The 26144-nt window shown below is 41.1% G+C and overlaps 2 protein-coding genes across 3 annotated transcripts in view; one reads left to right on the forward strand and one right to left on the reverse strand.

Annotated features, from left to right (window-relative positions):
* Nucleotides 1–1952: 1952 nt before the first annotated feature.
* Nucleotides 1953–4288, forward strand: LOC127624510 (glutaredoxin-1-like). The gene is made up of 3 exons (XM_052099294.1): nucleotides 1953–2363; nucleotides 2633–2748; nucleotides 4151–4288. Exons 1-2 carry the CDS (start codon nucleotides 2157–2159, stop codon nucleotides 2744–2746), a joined length of 321 nt encoding a protein of 106 aa, XP_051955254.1. The 5' UTR covers nucleotides 1953–2156; the 3' UTR covers nucleotides 2747–2748; nucleotides 4151–4288.
* Nucleotides 2781–26144, reverse strand: part of LOC127624509 (rho-related BTB domain-containing protein 3-like) — a 29810-nt gene continuing 6446 nt past the window's right edge. Inside the window, exons 4-12 of one of the 2 annotated variants that reach the window (XM_052099292.1) lie at nucleotides 22624–22781; nucleotides 20049–20157; nucleotides 17976–18362; nucleotides 14757–14866; nucleotides 11250–11352; nucleotides 10857–11030; nucleotides 9902–10068; nucleotides 5975–6071; nucleotides 2781–4284 (exon numbers count right to left, since the gene is read on the reverse strand). In XM_052099292.1, coding sequence (XP_051955252.1) covers nucleotides 4166–4284; nucleotides 5975–6071; nucleotides 9902–10068; nucleotides 10857–11030; nucleotides 11250–11352; nucleotides 14757–14866; nucleotides 17976–18362; nucleotides 20049–20157; nucleotides 22624–22781 — 1424 coding nt within the window. In that variant the 3' untranslated portion in view covers nucleotides 2781–4165. Of the gene's footprint in view, nucleotides 4285–5928; nucleotides 6072–9901; nucleotides 10069–10856; nucleotides 11031–11249; nucleotides 11353–14756; nucleotides 14867–17975; nucleotides 18363–20048; nucleotides 20158–22623; nucleotides 22782–26144 lie in introns of both variants that reach the window. The other variant, XM_052099293.1, reaches the window with a different exon arrangement.

The following is a 26144-nucleotide window of genomic DNA, read 5'->3' on the forward strand; positions in this document are numbered from 1 at the left end:
GTAATTATTTATTATAATAAATAAAATAAACAATTTGTTTCAGGCAACATTTGGAGGGAAAGTAACAATCCCGAAGAGCAAGATACAAACTGCACAAAGAGATAGCACAACTGCTGTTTTTTTTTAAGGGATGTGTTGGACCAAATGGAAAGATCGATTGATGTTTGTGATTGATTAATGCTTAATGCTTTTGATTTAACGTTAAATACTTACTCAAATGTTTGTTTGTTCTTGCCAACTTTAATAAAATAAAATGTTATTGAATGTGATATCATTCATTTTACAGGTAAGAAATCCATACAATATTGAAATAATGATCATCACTTCAACCCTGTTATCATTTTCAACCCCGTTATGCTGAGTTCAACCCTGTTATTTGATAGTTTTTATTAATATTTTCGTGATAATAAGACAAATTAGGTCAATGTTTGTTTTGCTGTGTGTAGAATTTACAGGACAGTCGGGAAAAATACGAAAGCCTGATTAAATCCTAATGTTAATGCTTTGTGATAAGATATGAAGACCAATGTTAGATACAGTTTTCATGACCTGATTTGGTAGTCAAATGGTGAGTATTTAAAAATAAAATTCTACATGCAATAAATGATATCAAACAAGGGAAATCTCATTGAAAAGCTTCTACAAGAATTTACTTGAAAATCTTTTTAAATCATATTTTAAACAGGGTCCAAGTGGTCTGTGACGGGGTTGAACTACAAAACAACTTTCAGTAAGAAAAAACACTGAATATCGATTAGAATTTCATGCCTGAGGTGGGAAAATGTATTTTTGACTAATCCACTATCGCATGAAATGATCAGAAATATAACTATTTAAGGTATTAAAAAAAAAGAAAAGTATGACCCAAAAGGCACCCATCTCAGAGAATGACTCAAATAACCAACTGAAAACAAATGTTTTTGTGAAACATCTTATCTGCCCGAGACTTTTGCAAAGTACTGGATATCCGTAATCTGTCATTTTTCACTCCAATATTAAATGAATCATGGCTGACTGTGAAGAGTAAATTACTACAATGGTATTGGGAGCTGAAAACTGATGTGTTTGAATGATGCTTTATTTCTAGGTGTCAGTGTAAGTCCAAGAACAACTAAATTATTGAGCGCACTTTTAAAGTGTGGATCTTTACAAAGTTTTGAAGCTTTCATATTCAACTTTTTAAAAGTTTGCCCTTGTTGTCTAGGTTTATATGCTTAGGTTTATACGTCACATTCGGTTACCAGCCATGGGAAAAACCAATGACATCAAACTTGCTAACACGTCGCGTTTTCACGCACAATTTCGACATCGTGACTTGAGAGTGCTTCACTGGAGAGGGAATATTTTCAGTGAATAATGACTTAAATTTCAGTCAGTTCCTCACAAACCTATCATTTACTTACATTTTGAATATAATTGGATCATATATTTACCATAAATCTCCACTTTCACTGTTTACATTCTTCTTTTGTTTTTGGCTACTTGCATTCTTCATGCATATCGCCACCTACTGGGCAGGGAGGAGAATTTATAGTAAAAAGGACTTCTGTATTGGTCCGTTTCTCACCCACAGCTATTATATTACTTATGCAGAAATGGATTTAAACACTGGAGTCATATGGATTACATTTATGCTGCCTTTATCTGCTATTTGGACCTTCAAATTTCTGTTCACCATTCACTTGCATTATATGGACCTACAGAGCTGAGATATTCTTCTAAAATTCTTCATTTTTGTTCTGTAGAAGGACGAACATCATATACATCTGGTATGGGCTTAGGGTGAGTAAATAATGAGAGCATTATTTACAGCAGCATGTCTTTAGTATAAATTCTTGTTTTTAATCAATATTTTCAGTCATAATTGAAGTCAGTCATCTGAAGTTCGGTCATTTCTAAAAGGTTTATCTGGTGGTTTTTAACTGTCATGTGACTCCAAGGGAACATTTGACCCACTAACGTACAATTAAGACTATCATGTGCGGGTTTGTGTGTATTTCCCCAAGTAGGAAACGGTTATGTTAATCCCGCCTTTTTTTTAAAGGGAGTATACCGAACGGAAGTGTGTAAACCGAGTTTCTTGTACTAACTTAAAGTTAAACAGCTTTGCTTTGCTAGTTCACGTGGCGGGCGGATAAATACGACTACAAAGAACAATGGCAGAACAATTCGTGAACGCGCAAATTAAGGGCGGCAAAGTCGTTGTGTTTCTCAAACCAACGTGCTCGTTTTGCGTACTCGCCAAAGATGTTTTATCAAAGTATAAATTCAAAGGCGGACGCTTGGACTTCATCGACATCAGTGGACGAAGCGACATGGACCGTATCCAAGATTATCTGCTACAGATCACAGGCGCCCGAACTGTGAGTATGTCATCATAGTATTTACATCTCAACAGTAGATCAGTATTCCTGAACTTCAGACTCTAATGTGCAACTTAAGAGTCTGAAAAGGGTAGCCAATATGGTGAGGCTGGTTTTGTGAGCCAGTAGTTGACCATCAATTTTGGCCATGTCCATTGCAAATATATAGTCGAGATCTATAACGATCTGTTATGCATATGTTAATTAATCTTGCATTCTAAATAGAATGTTTCTTTACATCCAGGCTTGTGTTCTTGTGTTCTTGGTAGGTTCCTCGAGTCTTCATAGGGGAGCAGTGTATCGGAGGAGGAAGTGATATCCAGAATCTTGACAGCTCTGGAAAACTGGAAGGAATGTTGCAGGCAATCGGAGTGTTGGATTGAGGGTATAATGTACTTCTCACTCCTTAATCAAATATTGAAACAACATGTGACCTGTTGCATCATTCTGAGTCAATCTGACCCAGAAAAAACATTTGGAGTACTAGGCAGTAAAGTGTAAAGGAAAGTCTGAGCTTTCTAAAGATATAATCATTATGTTTCTACGTAAAGCCATTGTCGATATTTAATAATTAAAAGGGATAGGTCACCCAAAATGTAAACATTTTTCATAATTTACTCATGATGGCCCAGATGTGTATGATTTTCTTCTGCAGAACACAAACAAAGATTTTTAGCAGAATCATATGGATTACTTTTATGCTGCCTTTTTCAATATGTATGTATATATGTGTATGTATGTGTATATACATACACATATATACACACACATATATACACATATATATATATATGTGTGTGTGTGTATATATGTGTGTGTATATATATATATATGTATATGTATATGTATATGTGTATGTGTGTGTGTGTGTATATTCTATTTATTTATTTTTATTGTTTTTCCCTGCTGTTTACAAACCGTTCAGAACAGACATGTAAGCCATTCTTGGGTTGTGACCCACCAGTTGAAAACCACTGCTTTACACTTAAACATCTAGACTTGAATATTGTCAGAACAAACACATATATCCTTCTAAAATGTATTTATTCAGCATGAGATTAGGGTCAAGAAACTGGACTAGACTGAAGACTGAACCAGAATAGGATCTACGTCGACCGCACCAACTGCACTAAGAGGCCGTCCACATGCTGGATGCGTACTTCATATATATATATATTCTTGAAGAAAAAAAAAAAATCTCAGATGTACATGTTACAAAAATAGTTGCCAAATAATTCAACTAATAATGTTATGGAGAAAAATAATAAACAATTGAATTGTTCATTTGAAGATTCAAGTAATATTGCAAGAGGAACCACAGATCAGAAAGAAAGACATTATCTCACCTTGAAATACCATGGATAACCATGAGAGTATGATGTCAAACTCTGCAGAGTATAAGGTTGACCCTACCCTGTTTAACACTTTGGGGTTCAATCCGTCGTAGAGGAAGTTTATTACACCATTCAGGCATCATCGTTTGTCCATAATAATACAGATAATATAGTTACAGTATTATCCACACAGAGTGACTGTCTTTGTCAGAGCTGTGCTATAAGGCTCTATATGACATCACCACATTCCCAGGCATTGGATCCATCCAATTCCACTGAGAATTCTCGGTTGTCTGCTTTTATGTCCCAGGGTCAGAGGTAAAAGTTCATGTAAATACAGTACATCACAATCCACCCTTGACCAAGAGGTCAAACGCTGGTTTCTTGCTTCCTGAATGTACTTGTGACTTTAATTTGCATCCTTTCTGTTTCGCCCCTCCTTTCGGTCAACAGGGCATTAAGAATGGGTCACATGATGCTGCAGCGAGACTTGCGGACCGGCCATCTGCGTTGCTGGTACTCGCTGAGCTCCTGTAGATAACCTCTGGAGGGCCAGCGCAGTCGCTCCACCTGCTCACGCTCCTCATCTGTCAAACATTGTGCATCATAATGACAACGCAGAATGTATGGGAAAAACATTCCCTCCTGCAAAATACCAGCCACCCCTTCAATACCACCATGGCACCTCGTTAACCTTTGGATTATCTCCGTCCACCAGATTTCTTTATTATATCTCTCGCTATAATGTGTTTCAACTGCAGTATATGCTCACCATTTACTCACCATCATACCATCCCAGATGTGTACGACTTCTGCTGAACAGAAATTAAGCTTTTTTTAGATTAATATCTCTGCTCTGTAAGTCCATTCAATGCAAGTGAATGGTGACCAGAACTTTGAAGCTCTATAAAGGCAGCATACAAGTAATCCATAAGACTCCAGTGGTTAAATCCATGTCTTCTGAAGATATATGATGGTTGTGGGTGAGAAACAATCCATATTTAAGTCCTTTTTTTACTACAAATTCTTCTCTCTACCCAGTAGGTGGTGATATGCATCAAGAATGCAAATCGCCAAAAACAAAGGTGACAATGAAAGTAAAGGTGGTGATTTAGAGTAAAACTTTAGGACTTTAATCTGTTTCTCGCCCACATTTGTCGCTTTTAAAGATGGGAATTTAACCACTGGAGTCTTATGGTTAACTTTTATGCTGCCTTTAGGTGCTTTTTAGCTTCAAAGTTCTGGTCACATTCACTTGCATTGTGAGGACCAACAGAGCTGAGATATTCATCTAAAAATCCTCCTTTGTGTTCTGCAGAAGAAAGTCATGCACATTTGGCATGGCATGGGTGAGTAAATGATGAGCTAATTTTTATTTTAGATGAACTATTCTTTTAAAATACTGAAATTGCCTGTTGTATTTCAAGTTTATGTCTGTATACACTTATTCGTGTTTCCCAATAAACGTAAGCAATTGTATGAGCTTGATGCAAAATAAAATTATTCCAGTCACAGTTTGCTTGTATTTATTGGCACGTAATTCATTTATGGGCCATCTTAAAGGGATAGTTCACCCAAAATTGAAAATTCTGACATTTTTCTGGTTGAATACAAAAGGAGATTTTAGGCGAAATGTTAGCCACCTCAGTCACCAGTCACTCAATAAAAATATTAAATGAAAGTGAGTGGTGTCACTGAGGCTGTCACTCTGCGTTTGTCATAGTTGCTTGGAAAAACCCATGGCGAGTGAAAGAATTTTCATTTTTGGGTTAATCATCTGACAATATTGGCTGAAAATACTGTCATTTTTGTCTATATATATCAAGTATAGCAAGAGGACATAAGGTGCTGCATGACACTATATGAGAAGTAATTAGAGTAAAAAATACTTTTTTCAAAACCATTTAATCATAATCAAGGAAGCTTGATAAAAATTATTCCAGTCATAGTTTACTTGTTTTTTGTTGACAAATCTATTGCAGTCTAATACACTATTCATGAGTAGCGATACTTTTTAATTTATTTTCTAAATGTGTGTGGAAGGGCAGGACGTACTAATTAGGTGGTGAAGTTATGCAATCATTTCAAAACTGACCTTACATTTGCACTTAGTGTTTGCATCAATGAAGCCCTGTGGTCATTTGCATGGGCGTGTCTACAGTACCAACTGTTAGCAGGGAGTCAGGGCATTTGTAAGTGTCAGAGATAAATGTGTGTGTGTATATACATACTAATGCTCTTGAACATTCTTCCCAGATGGTCAACGAGACGTCTCACCTGATAGCTCCAGGAAGTCAGGCTTGTGGCTGAATATCAAGTAGTTATTGGCAATGAAATGAAGGAGCCAAGCATAAAGCTGATCAGCATTGTGACACTGTGACAAAAGAGTGAACAAGGGATGAGATAGAACATGAAAGAATTTTGTCAGATCAAGTATCACACTTAGCATGTTTGGAATGGCTAGCTGCTGTACTACACACATACTAATTTGTATTGCATTTACATTTATGCATTTGGCAGACGCTTTTATCCAAAGCGGCTTACAGCGCACTTAATACAGGGACAATCCCCCCGGAGCAACCTGGAGTTAAGTGTCTTGCTCAAGGACACAATGGTGGTGGATGTGGGGATTGAACCAGTGACCTTCTGGTTAACAGTCATGTGCTTTAGCCCACTACACCACCATTGTATTGTGTACAATATGCACATTTTGTACATACATGGAATACTCGCATGACTACATTTGGAAAGTGGCATACTGTATCCCTTAAAAGGAATGTTCACCCGAAAATGAAAATTCTGTCAACATTTTCCCACCTAATGTTGTCCCATGTTTCTATCTTCAGTGGAATACAAAAGCAGGATGTTATACTCAGTTACCATTCACTTTCATTGCATGGAGAAAAAAAAAGAGGAACAATGAAAGTGAATGGTGACTGAGAATAACATCCTGCTTTTGTGTTCCACTGAAGATAGGAACATAGAACAACATGAGGTGGGAAAATGCTGACAGAATGTTCCTTTTGGGTGAACAATCCATTTAATACAATCTTCTCAACTTGAATGTTTAATGTGTATATTGAACCATGAGTAATATGGATTGTGATTATTTTCCTCATTATTTGACCGGACTGCCAAAGTTAAAGGTGCACTCAGTAAGTACAAGACACTTCCCCTTTGCTCTGTAGAGAGTCAACTAATGGCTGATAAACTGAATGTGTTTTACTGCAGGTTTGAAAAGCCCAGTCTCACACCCCTCCCCTGTTCTGATCTTCACACACACCAACAGCTCCTGGAACCCTGCTCCTCCCGCCTCCTGCTACTCAATCTGCATTTATTATCTGTGAGGAGGATGTGTGCCAGATCTTTCAGAAACAAAAGACAAGGAAAGCTTCAGGCCCAGACAGTGTTTCACCTGCCTGTCAGAAAGTGTGTGCTGACCAACTGGCCCCCATCTTCAGACAGACCTTCAATAGGTCACTAGAGCAGTGTGAAGTTCCCTGCTGCTTCAAACGCCCAAACCATAATTCTAGTCACCACCACCAAAAAAAAAATTTTAATCACAGGACTTAATGACTACAGACCTGACGATCTCACGTCTGTGGTCATGAAGTTATTTGATAGACTAGTTTTGGCCTACTTGAAGGACATCACTGGACCCCCTTCAGTTTGCTTACTGAGCAAACAGGTCTGTGGATGACGCAGTCAATATGGGACTGCATTATATCATGCAAGACCTGGGACTTACAATGATCCTATTTGTGGACTTAAATTTAGCCTTCAATACCATCACGCCTGATCTTCTCTCAACCAAACTGGCCCAGCTCTCCATGCCCACCCCAATCTATCGATTTATCACCAACTTTCTGATAGATAGTATTAGATGGGAAACTACTAGTGAGACTGGGGAAACTCACATCCGTGACCCTCACTATTAGCACTGGTTCTCCTCAGGGATGCGTTCTCTCTCCACTGCTCTTCTCCCTGTACATGAATGACTGTACTGCAAAAGATCCCATTGTCAAGCTCCTGATATTTGCAGACGACACCACAGTCATCCGCGATGGTGGCGAGTGACGGCTACATACAGACAGGAGGTTGATCAGTTGGCTGTCTGGTGTGGTCACAACAACCTTGAGTTGAACATGCTCAAAACAGTGGAGATGATAGTGGACTTCAGGAGAAATCCCCCCGCCCTCCTCCCCCTAACCATCCTTAACAGCACTGTGGCAGCAGTGGAGTCATTCTGGTTCTTGGGCTCTACCATCTCTCAGGACCAGAAGTGAGACACCCACATATGGGGCTTTTCCACTGCACGGTACAACTCAACTCGACTCTGCTCACTTTTTGGGGGTTTACCACTGTGGATAGTACCTGGTACTTTTTTAAAACCACCTCGGTCGAGGTTCCAAGCAAGCCGAGCCGATACTAAATGTGACGTCAAAACCCTGCAGATCACTGATTTGTCAGAGAAAATAGTCACTACCAGCGTCACTGGATTTTCGACACAGATCCACTAGTTTTAAATTTGGCTACATTGATAGCAGTATCATTTGTTCACGTGACTTTCGAATTGTAAAAAGAAATGGCTGTGCGCAAAACTACGCCGTGGTCAATAAACGAGGTGCAGACGTTCCTCTCGTTAGCGATGAACAAAGCGAAAAAAGTCTCAGATGTTGAAGAGACATGGCTACCACCAGACCTACCAACAACGTAGGGAAAAGTGGTTTGACCAAATGGATGCTATCTAGATTGGCCAGCAATGGGAGGGATTGCGCCCTGGACTCAGCCACGGCTGGAGTCCACAATGGAGGATGGTATATTAACTCTATACTCTGCTTAAAAACTTCACATTATTTAGTTGACCAGCTACTGGAAAGCTTGCTTCTAAACAACCAGGCCAATTTAACTTTTACACTTGTGTAAAATCACCATGCAACAACTGCTTTATGCAGCACAATGAGCTAGTAGCTAACAGCTAGCGGTCGTGTTAGAGGCGGCGCAACTATGACAATCACATATAATCACACCCACGTTGAGGCGGCACTAAACAGCAGTGGAAAAGCAAACTCAGAAAAGTAAAGTGAGTAGAGTCGAGTGGAACTGTAACGTGCAGTGGAAAAGTGCCATTAGACTCGATTGTAAAGAAGGCTCAGCAGAGGTTTAACTTCCTTCACCAGCTGAGGAAGTTCAACCTGCCACAGGAGCTGCTGAGACAGTTCTACTTGGCCGTCATTGAGTTTGTCCTGTGTACATCTATAACTGTGGTTTGGTTCAGTCAATAAATCAGACAGAAGGAAAGTACAACGGACAGTCAGGACTGCTGAGAGTATTATTGATGCTCACTGCCCACCCTCCATGACCTGTATTTTCCAGAGTGAGGAAATATGCAGGTAGAATCACTCTGGACCCCTCACACCCTGCCCACTCCCTCTTTGAATTGTTGCCCTCTGGCCGGCGCTACAGAGCAATGCGTGCCAGGACATCCAGGCACAAGAACAATTTTAAATGTGTTAAATTGAAAGGAATACTAGTGTACTGTATTGTATACACTGTATAATGCCTACTCTTTTTTTTTTTTTTAAACACTATTTAAAATAATGCATTGGGCAACAATTAGCTTTTTAAAAAATCCAGATGTGTGCTACATTGTCGCCACATGACCTCATTATGTCTAAGTTTAATTCAGTGGCATCTAGTTATCATCCCACCAATAAAAACTGTTATTTTACAATATTAATCCAGTTATGTGTAAAAATGTCTTGCAGTCTGAGAAAATTAGTCAAGGAGGAATTGTTAAACATTATGGCTGACATTCCTTCCGATTCATTCGTCACACTGGAAATGGAAGGTCAAGTGGAGTGTGAGTGGAATCCAGTTTTCTTTGTTTGTGTTATAGCTACTAACGTTTTTGACAAATTTAGTACTTCGTCTGGGTATTCCATGCATACAGACAATTCACTACTGTGCAAAATATACCATACATATTGCAGAAATCATATGAGTGTCATGGTAGTATGCTATTCTGAACAGCCATTGTGTTTTGCCAATAAATAGTACTTTATGAATGTTGTATTGTTATTGCATTAACTCCCTCAAGTATTATGTTTTTTAAAAGCCAAAAAATATATTATATGTCCAAGGTATTTAAAGCAAAATCAAATTGGTGATAGCTACAATGACATATATGTGATTCCCTCTCACCTTTGCTGTTCTCAGCAAGCGAATCACACTGATGCCTGTGGACGCTAGCTCTCGACTGGGCATACTCTGAAGGTAAGCACAGATGCACACCTCACACAGGTGCTGTAGCCGTTTCACCTGGTACATCTCTGCGCAGACGAGCACAGCCATGGCCTGCATCACACTGGCTGAACACACAAACGCACACCAACTTCAATCATCTCCTCTTTTCTCTGCCCATTCATCCATCAACTGAAGCTCATATTCACACTGTCAATCAAACTCAGCCTTTGTCTGCCTCTTATTTCTGAAAGATTTTGTTTGATGTTCTCAATATGCATAACAGAGCGTCCATTAAATTGACTGACAGAATGAGTGGCGCGATCTGACTCACTAAACATTCCTTGTTTAATAATAAATACGGCCTGAACCCCTACATGTCATTGTCATTTAAACATATGAGATGTGTTTTTCTACAAAGCTGGTTGCTTCTTGATGGTTTTTGATGTAAAATTCTTGTTAACTCTGTTGAAGGGATAGTTTACTGCAATATCAGACAAAAATACTCAGTAAGACAATATTTCTTTTTTCCTGTGAAGGTATAAGAGGCTGTGCTATTTTGTGGAAATAGCCATGGCTAAAGGTCATTGTTAGGTACAATAAGCAGCAGAACCCCTTCATTTGTAGCATAATATATAGCCACAATTGTTTTATTGCGTTTTAAAATTTTAAGGACACAATTTTCGTTTAAACAAGGCAAAATCAAATAAGTGCTATTCATCCACTACAATATATAGTTCCTGGCTGTTATGGTAAAAAGTTAACATCCATGCATCCTGCAGATTGATACACTGTAGTTAGATGATCGGGTGTTTAACCTCTTACCACCACTGTTACTATATTATGTATTTTAGCACAGCAGGAATGCTGTTTTGACCAAATCAGCATACAGGACCTTTTAAAAACACATCCTCACCTGGACAGCAAGTGTCAGTGTAGAGGTACTCTAGGAAAGCTAGGAAGGTGTCTGAAGAGACTCCATGGATTGGCACCACACGACTTCGTGCCTCTGCGTACTTCCCACTAAACATGGCAGCCATAACATCACACCGAGCCACAAGCACAGCTCTGTGTGCTGGCAACACGCTTCCTGAAACCAGACCCACAGCAGACCTCTTCAACAAAAACACACTTACACACATTTAACACACAGGGTAAAGCATTACAGAGGGGCTTTGATGAAGAGACCAGCCTTTGCCTCGCAATTAACACTTTTACACTCTCCGTGAATCAATGCATTCTAATGTGTGTGCATGTCTGGGTGTTTTTACAGTATTCATGCACATGCAGGGTTCAAATTAAAACTTGCCTTGCACCATGAAGATCACATCGGAGTATAGAGGAGAATTAAAGAGGTTGCCCAGTGTCAGAGGACCTTGTTGAGAGCGGGATGTGAGAGTGTCCCTGGGGGCCTGCACATAGAGCGAATCAACACTGCAGTGTACAGGCTTATGAGATCTAATTAGTAATGTGAGTACAGTGAACCTTTTCAATTAAGAAATCATGTCATCTATGCAAATCTCCTTTGGCAACCCTTTGAAACAATTTACCATGGTTTTATTATAGTAACAATATAGTAGTTACTAAGTGTAGAAATGGTGAAAATGTTGTAGTTTCAAACTACATAATCTGTTATGGGAGTGTCATTTTATTTAAATTATAGTAGTTTTAGTGACAGTTTATAAATGTTTAGGATACTATTTTAATAGCAAATGCCACAGTTTGTTTTATAGAAAATGTAAGAGCAGCATAGTTCTAGCGGGAAGACTGGCAGCTGTACATCATCGCACCATTTGCTGGGTAATTCCCAGCCAATCACATTGTGGCAGGGCGGAGGGCGGGGCTGGGTCGTGATCCTACACACCCGTCCCGTATTAGGCTAATTATGCCTCCGTGGTATACGCCGTAGTAGAGTTCTCGCCACTACCGTCCACCCCAACGGAGCAGCCGCGGCCATCTGCCGGGGGACGAGGAGCCCAGCCGCCTGAACGAGGACGATGGTCGCCGACCGCGAGGGGAGAAGGGGCTCCTAGCCGACCGCCTGGAGCGGTCAGGGCCGCTGCCAGGGGCGCAGGAGTCGCCTACCGGCCGCTGAAACACGGCGGGGTTTAAGACCGCCGACGCGGGGAGGGGCTCACTGGCGAACGCCTGGAGCAAGAGGACTGCTGCCAGGGGCGGGGGAGACCCCTTCTGTTCCCCGAGAATGCGGCGGGGTGTTCCGTCCGCCAGGGGCTGGAGGACTGCCTCTGATCCGCCTGGAGAGGCATGGCTGTCATCCGATAAAGGGTGGAGGAGTGGCCGAGGAACAAGCTGCGGCGTATCGGAGAACTGGCGAGTAAGAGGTTTTTTTTTCATCTCTCTCTCCTCTCTCTCTCACTGTGGTGGCCTTTATCCTCTTTTAAATTTTACAGTTTTTTGGGGGGTACTACACTGTTACAGGAAGTACCCCCCATTTTAATTATTTCTGTTTCCCTCCCCTTGTCCCCTCCCTCGTCCAGGTAGATGGGGATGACCTGCCGGCAGACAGCTGAAGGCGCCCTCCCCATGGAAGGGGGTGTACGTCAGGCTGGGGGCTCCCCAGCCTGAGAGAACGAGGGAGGAATGTGGCAGGGCGGAGGGCGGGGCCGGGTCGTGATCCTACACACCCGGTCCCATATTAGGCTAATTATGCCTCCGTGAGGTTTAAAGGCTGACTGCAGAGGGCCGTGCGGGAGAGAGAGATCGTTAGCGGACATGTCCATCATGTGTGTGTTTGTGTCTTCTTTTAAGTTTACTATTAAACTATTATTTATATTGAAAAGCCGGTTCTTGCCTCCTCCTTTCCATTGAATACCTTTACACACATGTAAACCATTGCTTTATAATCTGCTCACAATCACATTGCCGTTTCAGTGAGCACCAACCTCCACCACCACCACCAGTTGAATCCTGTCCTGCACGGGGGTAGGCTCCTCGCCACTGCCTCCTATCTTGTATCACTGGCAGGATATGACTGTTCCGAGTACAACTTCTTCGGACCGCCAGACGGGGCCTACGCCAAAGACAGACATTACTTTTCTGGTTTATATTCATCAAATAAATGTCATCTTAAATGATCTAATTCTGCGAGTCTTCCTGATAGAACTATAGTTACACTAAGCCAACAATAGTAATGAGGCATTATCTAGTGTTTTACATGGCATTCACACTGACAGTGATTTGCATTGACAAAACGACCAAAGACATTCATTTTTAATGAGATTTGAGGATTTAAAGCGACGTGAGTTTCAGACTATCGAGTGTGCCCACTTTTTCAGCCATCCTGGTTCCTGAAGTTTTTTCCATAGTGATTTGAAAAAATCCTTCAGCAAAGAGAACCAAACCAACCAGCTCTTAGGTGAATGACAACATTACAATGTTACTTTGATTTGAAGCTAAAAAAAGTGTAGATGACGGTTCAAGATCTGTGTACTTAAAGGGACAGTTCACCCAAAAATGAAAATCCTCTCATCATTTACTCACCCTCATGCCATCTTGGATGTCTAGGACTTTCTTTCTTTACCAGAACACATTTAAAAAAAAAAAAGAAAAAAAATCTCAGCTCAGCAGATCCTTAAAATGCAAACTGATGGTGATCAGACCTCTGTATTTGTATCTGTTTGTTTTTCACAATGCTGTATTTGTGTGCTTATCCTTGATGTCTCTACTGAGAGAAAAGCATGAGATTATGTCTGTAACATGGCAATGCGAATATGTCACAAGAGACCGTGTGATCTCAGCCCTCTTGTGACGTGAATGCGCATACTGCTGCTGACCGGAAGCAATGATTTATAGTTAAAAAGTAGTTAAATATTGATCTTTTTTGCACCAAAAGTGATCGTGTCACTTTAGAAGACATTAATTTAGCCACTGGAGTTGTATGGATGACGTTTATGTTGAATGTCTGTTCTTTATTGGAGCTTCAAAAAGGTCTGATCACCATCCACTTGCATTTTAAGGATCTACTGATCTGAGATATTTTTCCATTTTTCTTCAAATGTGTTCTATTGAAGAAAGAAAGTCATACAAACCTAGGCTGGCATGAGGGTGAGTAAATGATAAGAGAATTTTCATTTTTACATGAACTAACCCTTTAATGTCTTTCATGAGAGAATGAACTACAGTCCAAAGACACATTGTAAAGGATGGAGAAAATATACAACTACTGATTTGAAGTAGTTGATTATGAGTATAACACACAAGTAGTTTGGGAGTGTAAGGAGACCAACTTGATTGCGTCATTCACAGCGTGTCATCGGAGCGAGCGGTTGCTGCAGAGCTTTTAGGGGCACTTTGTTTGCTAGAATTCTCTGAATGGTGGATTGTTCCCCTTAGGATTCATTAGTGGTGTAGTTATTCACCAGAAATTCCACAATTATAATTTTTTTTAAATGACAAGAAAATTACGTGGCTTCAAAAAAAGCATATACCATTGGTTAACAACCTCAAAGCTCTCGGAAGGTCTGTATTTATACAGCATTGATAAAAGTCAATTCTCCTATGGAGAAAATGTATGGGATTTTTACTTTCAGAACCACACTAATGTTGTGCTCTATAGGATGGCCCCCCCTATTTCATTTTAGTTGCCCCTTTCCATCTCGAAAGCCCTGATCTTACTGCAAATACCATGTTATGTTACTATACAAAAATTCTATAATGGAAACTATTTGTGTGTACATCCATTAATGTGCCTTCTCTCATTTAGAGCAGGTCAATCAAGTCTCCATTAAACCTCAAAGCTCTGCCCAGAACTCACAGTTTAGTCCTAAGTAAAGCACACCCTGCTTGAGGTAGATACCTTTTCTCTACCAACGAATGAATGAATTCTGTCCATCAGCTGGGCTACAACCAAAGGGTTCTTCAGTTTTTCAGCGATGGCTTCCTCCAGGTATTCCCATTCCCAGGCCCCTGTAAAGAATACACATCACCAACACCGCACTGACCCGTAAACACATCATGCTTGCTCATGCATTAACTGGCTGTCCGGTTGACCGCAGCATACATCTCGACCTTTTACACTGGCTGCTCAGATTTGCTGCTGTTTAACCAACAATTCAGCCTCTCGAAAGAGGTACAGAGCTGGTAAATTCTGTTACAGCTTTAAAAACAAGGTTATTGGAGCTATGGTCTAGCGTTTAGCATGTTGAGTCATGGTGCTTAAGCAAGAGACGTAGGTTCGAATCTGGCTAACAATGCGTACACTCTTCTTTTTCGCATAATTTCCTGTCCTCTCTATACCAAGGGGTTTTAACAGGGTATCCTCCAATCATTGTTTGAACTTAAGCGGCTTTTAGTGAAAAAATTACAATAGGTGTGCGCCACTAGCATCGTTAAACAAATTGTAAAAATAATCACTGTTTACAAACAGATTCCAGAAAACTCCCCCTGAATTTTTAGGTAAAATTAAGCTATAAATGGCTTACTTTCAGTTGTATTAAGTAATGTTAAATTTTATGTAATAAAATCCTGAACATTCATAATGATTATTTTAATGGCTTTGCAATATAACGAAGTATCATAACAAAGTATGTAACTACATTAATAAGGTACCATATGCAAGTTATTATACTGTACAGAGAGGTACAGAGAGGTGCCAGGCTTAAAATGCGACACTCAGTTTTATACTGCGGCGGTTATATAAAACCTTGGCCTGAAAAGAACCCTAATCTATATATTATGATACAATTGGCCAAAAGTAAGGTGGTGGTAAAGGCAGACTGACAAGTTCCCCTTCATAAAAAGCAAATTGTAAAGAGTTATGTGCTATTATTGAGCTATTTGAGTCATATCATTTATCTTTTGACAGCCAACACAAGAAAATTAACATTTATACATACTTAGTCATAGTGCGGACATTTTTATGGCTTTGTCATTCCTCACATAAAAACACTCATCAGTCACAGTTCTGCTGATAAGGATTGGTGGTGGCATAGTGGGCTAAAGCACATAACTGTTAATCAGAAGGTTGCTGGTTCGATCCCCACAGCCACCACCATTGTGTCCTTGAGCAAGGCACTTAACTCCAGGTTGCTCCGGGGGGATTGTCCCTGTAATAAGTGCACTGTAAGTCGCTTTGGATAAAAGTGTCTGCCAAATGCATAAATGTAAATGTAAATGATATAATATTAACTCCGCCTCATTTGTAAATATGTCTAGGCACGGGCTGAGCAGGGTTTTCCCTAAAATAAACCACACAGAATGCGTTCCTGTGCATCATTTCGGTAAATGTAATGACTGGCCTTGGAAACAACACCATATATCAACACAGGGATGAGATGATCTCATCAGTATGGGCCTCATCTTCTCACCTTCAGAGCTTGACCTTACTCTGATAAATGACTTAATAATATCCATTCCATTTTCCTGGAATGTTAAAGCCTCGTATGTGAACACCCGATTGAGATGCACGTCCATCTGCCTGCACTTTACTGTACATTGGAGGTCCCAAAGAACATGGAATGGGATGTAAACTTCCCAGTGTAGGACAAATGCATGTTGTGCCGGCCGGATATCAGCATAGAATCACAATTGTGCATTCAAGTGTATCTCACAAAAAACATGTCCAGGTCACATTTCACCCCAAAAAATAAAAAAATAAACAATTATAAGAAACTAGGGCAGTATGGTTATGGCAAAAAAAATATATATATATTTTTTTTATTATTATTTCACTAGTGTTCCAAGTTTTCTTCATTTAGAGATAATGGCTCTCAATGTGGTTCTTTGCAGTATCAGAGCCTTTGAAATATCTTTGTAAACCTTCCCAGACTGATGTATTTCACCTTTTATGCTTTATGCTAGATTTTGTTAGAATTTTGGAAACAATTTGACAAAAACAGAAGAAATCAGGATGGGTGCAAATACTTTATCACAGCACTGTATGCAACAGGAATGCTGTAATTGACACTTATATATAAACTATACAAAACAATATATTTTCTTATTTACTTCTATTTATTTTAGGGTGAAATATGACCTGGACATGTTCTTGACAGGTTTTCGTGAGATTCACCCATTTAGCACCATATGGCCCCAAACTGTCTTATGAAGCAAAAAGACATATTGAGGCACGTATATTTAATATCTACAGGTTTCTCCCTGTCATTCACTTTATATGCATATACAGTCACACACATTTTAGCTTACAAACAAGCACACACATACAGATCTCAATGTCCTCCCAACCGTAGTAATCAGCCCCACAGCTCCAGGGTTTCTTACTGGCACGTGCAGATAACCATAAATCAGGCCAGCCTCACACAGCCTCCAGACAAACCCTATTTAATTCTGAAACAGTCCAATAAAACCCCCTCTATTCAAACACAAAAGAAAACACAACTGCAAAGGCAGAGAAGCAGCACAATTTTAAAGCATAAACTAGTAGAACAGGACATATTTTAAGCTGTTTCCTTCAATAACGCTAATCTCGTTTCATATTTATGGTTTTGACAGGATTCTACATGAAACAACAAACACCGCTGGCACAGCAACAATGAAAGTAGCCCCAACCAGAGAGGTTGCTCTTTCATACCTCAGGAGAAGTAATTGAGTTCTTAGTTACTTTTTGTCTCTGATAATATATAACATAACATATGGTAAGAGGATAGAGCTATACAATGTAGATAACATAGCCCAAATAATTTGGTTTTGAGATAATTTGATGAGAAATATTTGAGTATATAATTCAAATTTTGAGGTTTGATGGCAGATGTTGGTATTTTGGCAAATCTGAGTAAAGCATGGATGCACCTTTATTCAAAACAATAGTTGTTTGTTAATGATGCCATTGAGGAAACAGTTTACCATGATTCGTTAATTAAATGAGTGAAAATTAAGCAAATAGTAATCTGCTGGTCATGTGATCTCAATATGTCGTCGCCCATAAGGTGACCTGCTCCATGTAAAATAAATCAGATTTTATTAGGCTGGATTCTTCTAATTTCTAGATTGCAGTTTTTCCACCAAAGATTGCCTTAAACAACATCAGCTTTAATATTGCAAATTGTACCTGTCTCACCTCTGTAAAGAAACATTAATGTCTCCCACAGGCATAAAGACAGCAGCGCGTCCTTCACAACCAGCCGGGATAGGTGTCCAGGAGGGTGCCCATCCGCTCTGGGCAGATCATCCACACCTCCATCCCAGGTGGATAAAAGAGAGTGAGGGCCATCTCTGTCCCTGCAGGTGCAACGTGAGAGAGGTCTTTCCCAGGCTTGCCGTCCCACCAGCAGCTGTCTGAAATAGGGGCTAACGGCACACAGCACAGATGCGTGCGCCCAACCCAGCTCCTTCCCAGATTCGGCAGTGTAGAATGCTACATCGGCAAACTGAGCGCCACGTTCAAGCAACAACTGCATGTCTTGAGAGAAGCTGGATTCCTCTACTCTCACCGCAGGAAGACGTGCTGGAAGACATGTAGGTCTGAGTTATGTTTCGTTCAAGTATCAACTTTGTCACTGATGTCCATTTTTGTAAAAAAGATTTTGGCTCGTTTTACACCAAAACCTATTGTATGCCTTCTGAAGACTTGGAATAGGAAACACAATGGCATGGACTACTTTTAAGACACTTTTTGGTCCTTTTTAAGCTTTAAAGTGAGTCACTGAATTTGTTAGTGTGAAGGAAACAAGACTGAAAGCGAATGATCAGGCCAGAGAGGACTGAATGAGTAAGGGATACAGTAATAAGATGGGAACGACAAAGAATAAGAAAACAACAGTGGGCAGTGACAATAAGACAAATCTGTGGAGAAAAAAACCCCTCTTAAACCAGTTTAAGATGGTTTGCTGGTCATTGCAGGTTTAAGCTTGTCTACCAGGCTGGTCTAGCTGTTCTTGCAGCCTGATTAACTGACAAGTGCCCAAAACCACTCTAAAACCAGGCAATAGACCAGCTAAGACCAGCCAACTTGCTGTTGTTTCAACACTGAAGTAAACACTGAAAATAAGCAAAGGTCTGTGATGGTTTAAGCTGGTCTCCCAGCCTGACCAACTGACAAGTGCTTAAAACCATGAAAACCAGGCAACGGGACGAGTTGAAATACATTTTTGTGGTAATCATGCTACAAATGCTGTCGACTGAGCTTAACTTTTATTGAACAAGGAACATTCCTTTAAGATTGTTTGCTGGACTTCCAGGCTGGCCAAGCTGATCTCCTAGCCTGATCAGTTGAATGTGTCCAATACCACTCAAAAACCAGGCAAGAGACCAGCTTAACCAGGCTGGAAGACCAGCAAAGACCAGCCAGCTAGCTTTGGCTGCTTTTTGTTGTTGTTGTTTTTTCCCCAATAGGGCAAGCATCCGAAACAAGACTCTGCTGTTAAAAAAAAAAAACAAAAAAAAAAACATCTTAAACCATTTTAGGCTGGTTTGCTAGTCTTAGCTGGTTTAAGATGGTCTTAGCTGGTTTAAGCTGGTCTCCCAGACTGACAAGCTGAAAAGTATCCAAAACCACTCAAAAACAGGCCATCTAGCTGCAGCATTGTGAAAGTGACTTGAAAGCAAACATCAAACAAGGGGTATTATGGGAAGGGCACATTAACTCCAGGTGTTAAAAAGCAATAAAACGTGTTCAACAAACAGATGTTTTTTATCCATCATGTCTGTATTAAAGGCATATTTTCAAAATATTACTGCTGTACTTTCGTACACCTATAACCATTCATTTGTGACCATGCCAACAGCTTCCCAGGATTCAATATCCTTCATATTTTATGGGCTGCCCTCTATAAAAAAAATGTCTGAGTGGTGCCGGAGCCACACCAACAAACTACAGAAAGCTTTTGGCTTCTCTCTCTCAGTGTCAGAGTTCATAGCATTGTGTTCATCCTGTGTAGAATGCATCTAACTTTTTATTTTTTATGAAATCCTGTTATCTAAATGACTCGGTTACTGATGAACAATGTAATTCTGCACACTGTGCAGCCCAAGAGATTTGTAGACATTAAGATAACGTATCCAGCAAATTACAAGTAGTGAGATCGTCTTAATTAGACAGGTTTGAAGGGAAAATTAGAGTTGAAATCATCAGCTTTAATGTGCATAATAAATAGAAATCATATTTGAAAAAAAAATCTCATCAGCCACTAACCTGGCTGGTCCAGATGAGGGGGGTGCGGCTCATTAAACCTCTGGCCCCGTCGCTTGTTTGGATGCTCTTTAGCTTTCTGCTTCAGGCACTGAATCATGAAGTATTCCAGCTATTAGAAGATTAAAAATATAAGCATGAAAATAACATCTACTATATATATACACTCACCTAAAGGATTATTAGGAACACCATACTAATACTGTGTTTGACCCCCTTTCGCCTTCAGAACTGCCTTAATTCTACGTGGCATTGATTCAACAAGGTGCTGAAAGCATTCTTTAGAAATGTTGGCCCATATTGATAGGATAGCATCTTGCAGTTGATGGAGATTTGTGGGATGCACATCCAGGGCACGAAGCTCCAGTTCCACCACATCCCAAAGATGCTCTATTGGGTTGAGATCTGGTGACTGTGGGGGCCATTTTAGTACAGTGAACTCATTGTCATGTTCAAGAAACCAATTTGAAATGATTCAAGCTTTGTGACATGGTGCATTATCCTGCTGGAAGTAGCCATCAGAGGATGGGTACATGGTGGCCATAAAGGGATGGACATGGTCAGAAACAATGCTCGGTAGGCCGTGGCATTTAAACGATGCCCAATTGGCACTAAGGGGCCTAAAGTGTGCCAAGAAAACATCCCCACACCATTACACCACCACCACCAGCATGCACAGTGGTAACAAGGCATGATGGATCCATGTTCTCATTCTGTTTACGCCAAATTCTGACTCTACCATCTGAATGTCTCAACAGAAATCAAGACTCATCAGACCAGGCAACATTTTTCCAGTCTTCAACTGTCCAATTTTGGTGAGCTCTTGCAAATTGTAGCCTCTTTTTCCTATTTGTAGTGGAGATGAGTGGTACCAGGTGGGGTCTTCTGCTGTTGTAGCCCATCCGCCTCAAGGTTGTGCGTGTTGTGGCTTCACAAATGCTTTGCTGCATACCTCGGTTGTAACGAGTGGTTATTTCAGGCAAAGTTGCTCTTCTGTCAGCTTGAATCAGTTGGCCCATTCTCCTCTGACCTCTAGCATCAACAAGGCATTTTCGCCCACAGGACTGCCGTATACTGGATGTTTTTCCCTTTTCACACCATTCTTTGTAAACCCTAGAAATGGTTATTCCAGGCAAGTTATTTACGTGGTTTGTTGTATGTATCACTGCAGTTTCCTGGTGAAATGAACCCTAGAGGTGCTAAAACAACAATTACTTTTATTCCCTTTCACAAAAATCCAGAGTAAAAGGGCAGATTATTAGTTTATAAACACCTTTACCATTATATGACATCTGAACAAGTTTACTATAGCCAGGGATGGGCTTATTTAAATGCGATTTTTCTTTTCTCCCCAATTTGGAATGCCCAATTCCCAATGCACTCTAAATCCTCGTTGTTGCAAAGTGTCTCACCTCAATCCAGGTGGCAGAGGATGAATCTCAGTTGCCTCTGTGTCTGAGACCATCAATCCGCACATCTTATAACGTTGCTTGTTGAGCGCGTTACCGCAGAGACATAGCACATGTGGAAGACCACGATATTCTCTGCGGCATTCATGCACAACTCACCACACGCCCCGCCGAGAGTGAGAAGAGTATAGCGACCACAAAGAGATTACCCCATGTGACTCGACCCTCCCTAGCAACTGGGCCAATTTGATTGCTTAGGAGACCTGGCTGGAGTCACTCAGCACATCCTGGATTCATACTCGTGACTCCAGGTGTGTTAGTGTAGTAATATGGAGTAATATATGGTAAGGATGTGATGGTCGATTATACTTATATAATATGCACAAAAACATAATAATACTTCTCGCCAGCCAATGCAATGCATGTCAACAGTGAGAAAATCAAAACAAGTCAGCAGCCAGCTAGCGAGCAAGTCTAACTATCATTAGCGAGTTCACAGGCTATCATTAGCTAGATCGCTATCTAGCAAGCTAATGTGGAACATCATTCAGATTTGCCTTCAGTTAACATGAAGGAATAAGAGAGCACTGTCATGGGGAAAATAGCGTTAGCACTGAACATTAGTGCTAGCTAGTCAGTCTTGACAGCTAATCGGTTGTTGGTGTTAAGGCTGTGTCTCACTAGCTGATTTTTCCAGTGATTTTCAGGTGTTAGCTTCATTAACATAATCACCGGCCCGGCAGATGGAGACATAACGTTGTGTTGTATTTTGTTGATTTACAATTCGATAGCGTAATAACCTTAAAAATCTCATCTGTTTTTCATCTCACATTTGCTTTTTTTACTCTATCGTTGGTTTTCTGCAATACATGTAAGGAACCATGTAATATTATTTAGCAAAAATATCACCACAGTCATATAATTTTCATGAGATCAGGCTCTTAGTATTAGGACTACTATTGAGAATTCTTTACAAGAAAGATTCCTTTTCTTCATCGTCACTCATGCATTTTATTATTTGTTCAACTCTTATTCCTAGTAATCCTTTCAGTTTCTTTGGCAAACATTGTCCCTTTTGTCATGCCAAGAAAACACATTTGAGCTGAATACAAATTGAGAAAGGAACAGTGAGAGAATTATGGCTTTTGATGACTAATGCAGCTACTCACCACACTTCCAAAGTAACGACCCACAAAAAAGTTGTTTAGAGAGGGCAGCTCCAGGTAAGTGGCCCCCAGGTCCCTGGACAGCTGTAGCCCCTCAGTATGCGGTACACAGCTGCTCCAGTCTGATGCGCACAGAGGGCATGTGCACGGTGGCCCTTCATCTGCGGGGATGACAGTGAGATATGCAATACAAACGTGACATATGTACAGTATCTCACAAATGTGAGTACACCCCTCACATTTTTGTAAATATTTGATTATATCTATTCATGTGACAACACTGAAGAAATGACACTTTGCTACAATGTAAAGTAGTGAGTGTACAGCTTGTATAACAGTGTAAATTTGCTGTCCCCTCAAAATAACTCAACACACAGCCATTAATGTCTAAACCGCTGGCAACAAAATTGACTACACCCCTAAGTGAAAATTTCCAAATTGGGCCCAAAGTGTCAATATTTTGTGTGGCCAATAGGGGTTGCACAGACTAGTCGACTTTAATGCTCTGCCATGACACATTAAGCTTAACGTTGACTAGTCGCTGATCAGGGATTTTGCAGCAAAGCAGCAGTGCTATATCAAGTGTGTGGAAATACTTCACTAAAGATGAAGCCCGCACAACTGTCACTTGCAAAATATAGAAGTCCGTCCTTAAGTACAACAAAAGTACAAGTGCAACACACACTCATCTGAAAAGGCATCCACTAACTCTAGGTGAGGTACGATGCAAATCATCTCGACAGCAGTCAATTAGCGACTTCACCAAACGTCCTGCTGTGACAGAGTAAAGCAAATCACCAATATGCTGGAGAATTTTATTGTCAAAGACATTCGACCTTTAGCCGCAGTGCACGAAGGTTTTAGAGAAATACTGCACTTTTTTGAACCTGGCTACGATGTCCCATCTTACAACACTCTGTGGAACACTATCAAACAGTACGACAGCCTGCGTGAAAATATTGTGAAGGAGATGAGAGGTCAGAGTGTGTCACTAACAACTGGCTTGTGGACATCCTCCACCACGGAGCCGTACATTACAGTAACAGCTCACTACATCACGGACACATGGAAGCTGAAGGCCCGAGTACTGTGTACATCTATGATGCCAGAGAGACATACTGCAGTCAACATTGCTGACTGTCTGTCTGAAATAATCAAGAAATGGGGCATAGTTGTGTTTGCACAGTCCACGATAATGCCAGTAACATGAACTTAGCCATGGAGCTATGTGAAATGTTTCCCAAAGATCTGGGTTGCACCGGGCACACCCTACAACTAGCAATAAAAACTGGCTTAGTCTTAACCTGACGTTGCAAAGGCTATTGATGCAGCAAGGAGAGTTGTCAGCCAATTTCACCACTCAGCATTGACCACTTGTGCCCTGAAGAAATGGCAGGAACAACTTGGCATAAGAGCCAACAAACTCAAGACTGACTGTACGGTCCGATGGAATTCCACATTCGTAATGCTCCATCGGCTTTTCGAGCAAAGGATTGCGGTGCAATCTGTGCTCACAGATGAAACAGTCACCAAACCAGCCGTCCAAAAGTCACTCACCATGAGAGCATCACAGTGGGAGCTGCTGGAACAGCTGATTCCAGTGCTGCAACCTTTGGCCAAGGCCACTGAAATCAAGTGTGGTGAGTTGCATGTGGGGCTGTCTTTCATCTTTCCAGTCATTTTCAACATGATTAGCACCACTCGGCATGTCGAAGCATCTGACCTGACAGCTGTACGTTCTTTAAGAACACGGTTCGATGGCAGTTGGAAACACGGTTCAAACTGGAGTCCAATGATCTGACAGAATCCATCTCCACAGTGGCCTGTATGCTCGATCCCTGGTTTGAACATCTTAATTTCATCCCAGAGAGTAAAAGAGACTCCGCCCACAGCCACCTGAACAGCCTGCTCCAGGACGAGGGAGAGCTGGTTGCAGCAAAAGATGGGTCCGCTGAATTAATCTGCGCTAGCATTATTGATTTAAAATGCTGATCTGTTGTTGTTGTTAAGAATACGCACAGATGTGGTGAATTTATAGCCTAAATAATTTTCATCCTAGGTGAGGATGTACACAGCGAGGACACAGTTGATAACGAAGGTGAGCCAGTAACTGGGAAAAAGGCCTGACTTGAGCAAGATTTTGAGCAGCTTTTGGGCCACACTATCACAGTGGGCGGAAACTGGGACACCACTCCACAGCAGCCGAAGAAGTCTGTGAATATTTATTAACAACACCACATATTCCCACCATGGAAAACCCCCTGCAGTGGTGGGCCCGCAACCAGGAAACATTTCTCCGTTTCGCCAAGCTTTGCAAAAGCTACTTGGCTGTCCCAGCTACCAGCACGCGAAGCGAGATAATTGTTTCACTGGCTGGAAATACCATCACCCAACAGCGGGCGAGCCTCCATCCAGGATGGAAAAGCAAAAACTGTGACTGAGCAGGACTGTGAGAAGGCATACAGCCTAGATCTTGCGTGAGTGTCATTAATATGTTAAGCCGACATGCATTAATTTTTCTTTTGCACTAAAATGGGAGTTAGCATTATTGCTGCATTGTTATCGTTAAGTTGCAGCATGTTATGAGCTGTCTGTCAGCATCTGTATAATTTTTTGCAAATAAATTGCAAATTGTGGCATGTTGCAAGCGTTCCCATCTCTAGTGTTTTTATTAATGACGTCATCAGCGATTAGTCAATGTCGACTCGACTTTATTCACATAACTATCGACTTCAAAAGAATCTAAGGTTGTTCAACCCCTAGTGGCCACCATTATTTTCCAGCACTGCTTTAACCCTCTTGGGCATGGAGTTCACCAGATCTTCACAGGTTGCCACTGGAGTCCTCTTCCACTCCTCCATGACGACATCACGGAGCTGGAGGATGTTAGAGACCTTGTGCTCCTCCACCTTCCGTTTGAGGATGCCCCACAGATGCTCAATAGGGTTTAGGTCTGGAGACATGCTTGGCCAGTCCATCACCTTCACCCTCAGCTTCTTTAGCAAGGCAGTGGTCGTCTTGGAGGTGTGTTTGGGGTCGTTATCATGCTGGAATACTGCCCTGCGGCCCGGTCTGCGAAGGGAGGGGATCATGCTCTGCTTCAGTATGTCACAGTACATGCTGGCATTCATGGTTCCCTCAATGAACTGTAGCTCCCCAGTGCCGGCAGCACTCATGCAGCCCCAGGCCATGACACGCCCACCACCATGCTTGACTGTAGGCAAGACACACTTGTCTTTGTACTCCTCACCTGGTTTCCACCACACACGCTTGACACCATCTGAACCAAATAAGTTTATCTTGGTCTCATCGGACCACAGGACATGGTTCCAGTAATCCATATCCTTAGTCTGTTTGTCTTCAGCAAACTGTTTGCAGGCTTTCTTGTGCATCATCGACAGCCATGCAGACCAATTTGATGCAGTGTGCAGCGTATGGTCTGAGCACTGACAGGCTGACCCCCCACCCCTTCAACCTCTGCAGCAATGCTGGCAGCACTCATATGTCTATTTCCCAAAGACAAC

Source organism: Xyrauchen texanus, chromosome 31 (genome assembly GCF_025860055.1).
Source record: "Xyrauchen texanus isolate HMW12.3.18 chromosome 31, RBS_HiC_50CHRs, whole genome shotgun sequence".
NCBI lineage: Eukaryota > Metazoa > Chordata > Actinopteri > Cypriniformes > Catostomidae > Xyrauchen > Xyrauchen texanus.

What these genes read in the sequence shown, in the direction of transcription:
- LOC127624510 (XM_052099294.1), top strand. Translation starts at nt 2,157, where the DNA reads ATGGCAGAACAATTCGTGAACGCGCAAATTAAGGGCGGCAAAGTCGTT. An exon ending in AGATCACAGGCGCCCGAACT is followed by an intron (nt 2,364 to 2,632) that starts GTGAGTATGTCA and finishes TGTTCTTGGTAG; the next exon opens with GTTCCTCGAGTCTTCATAGG.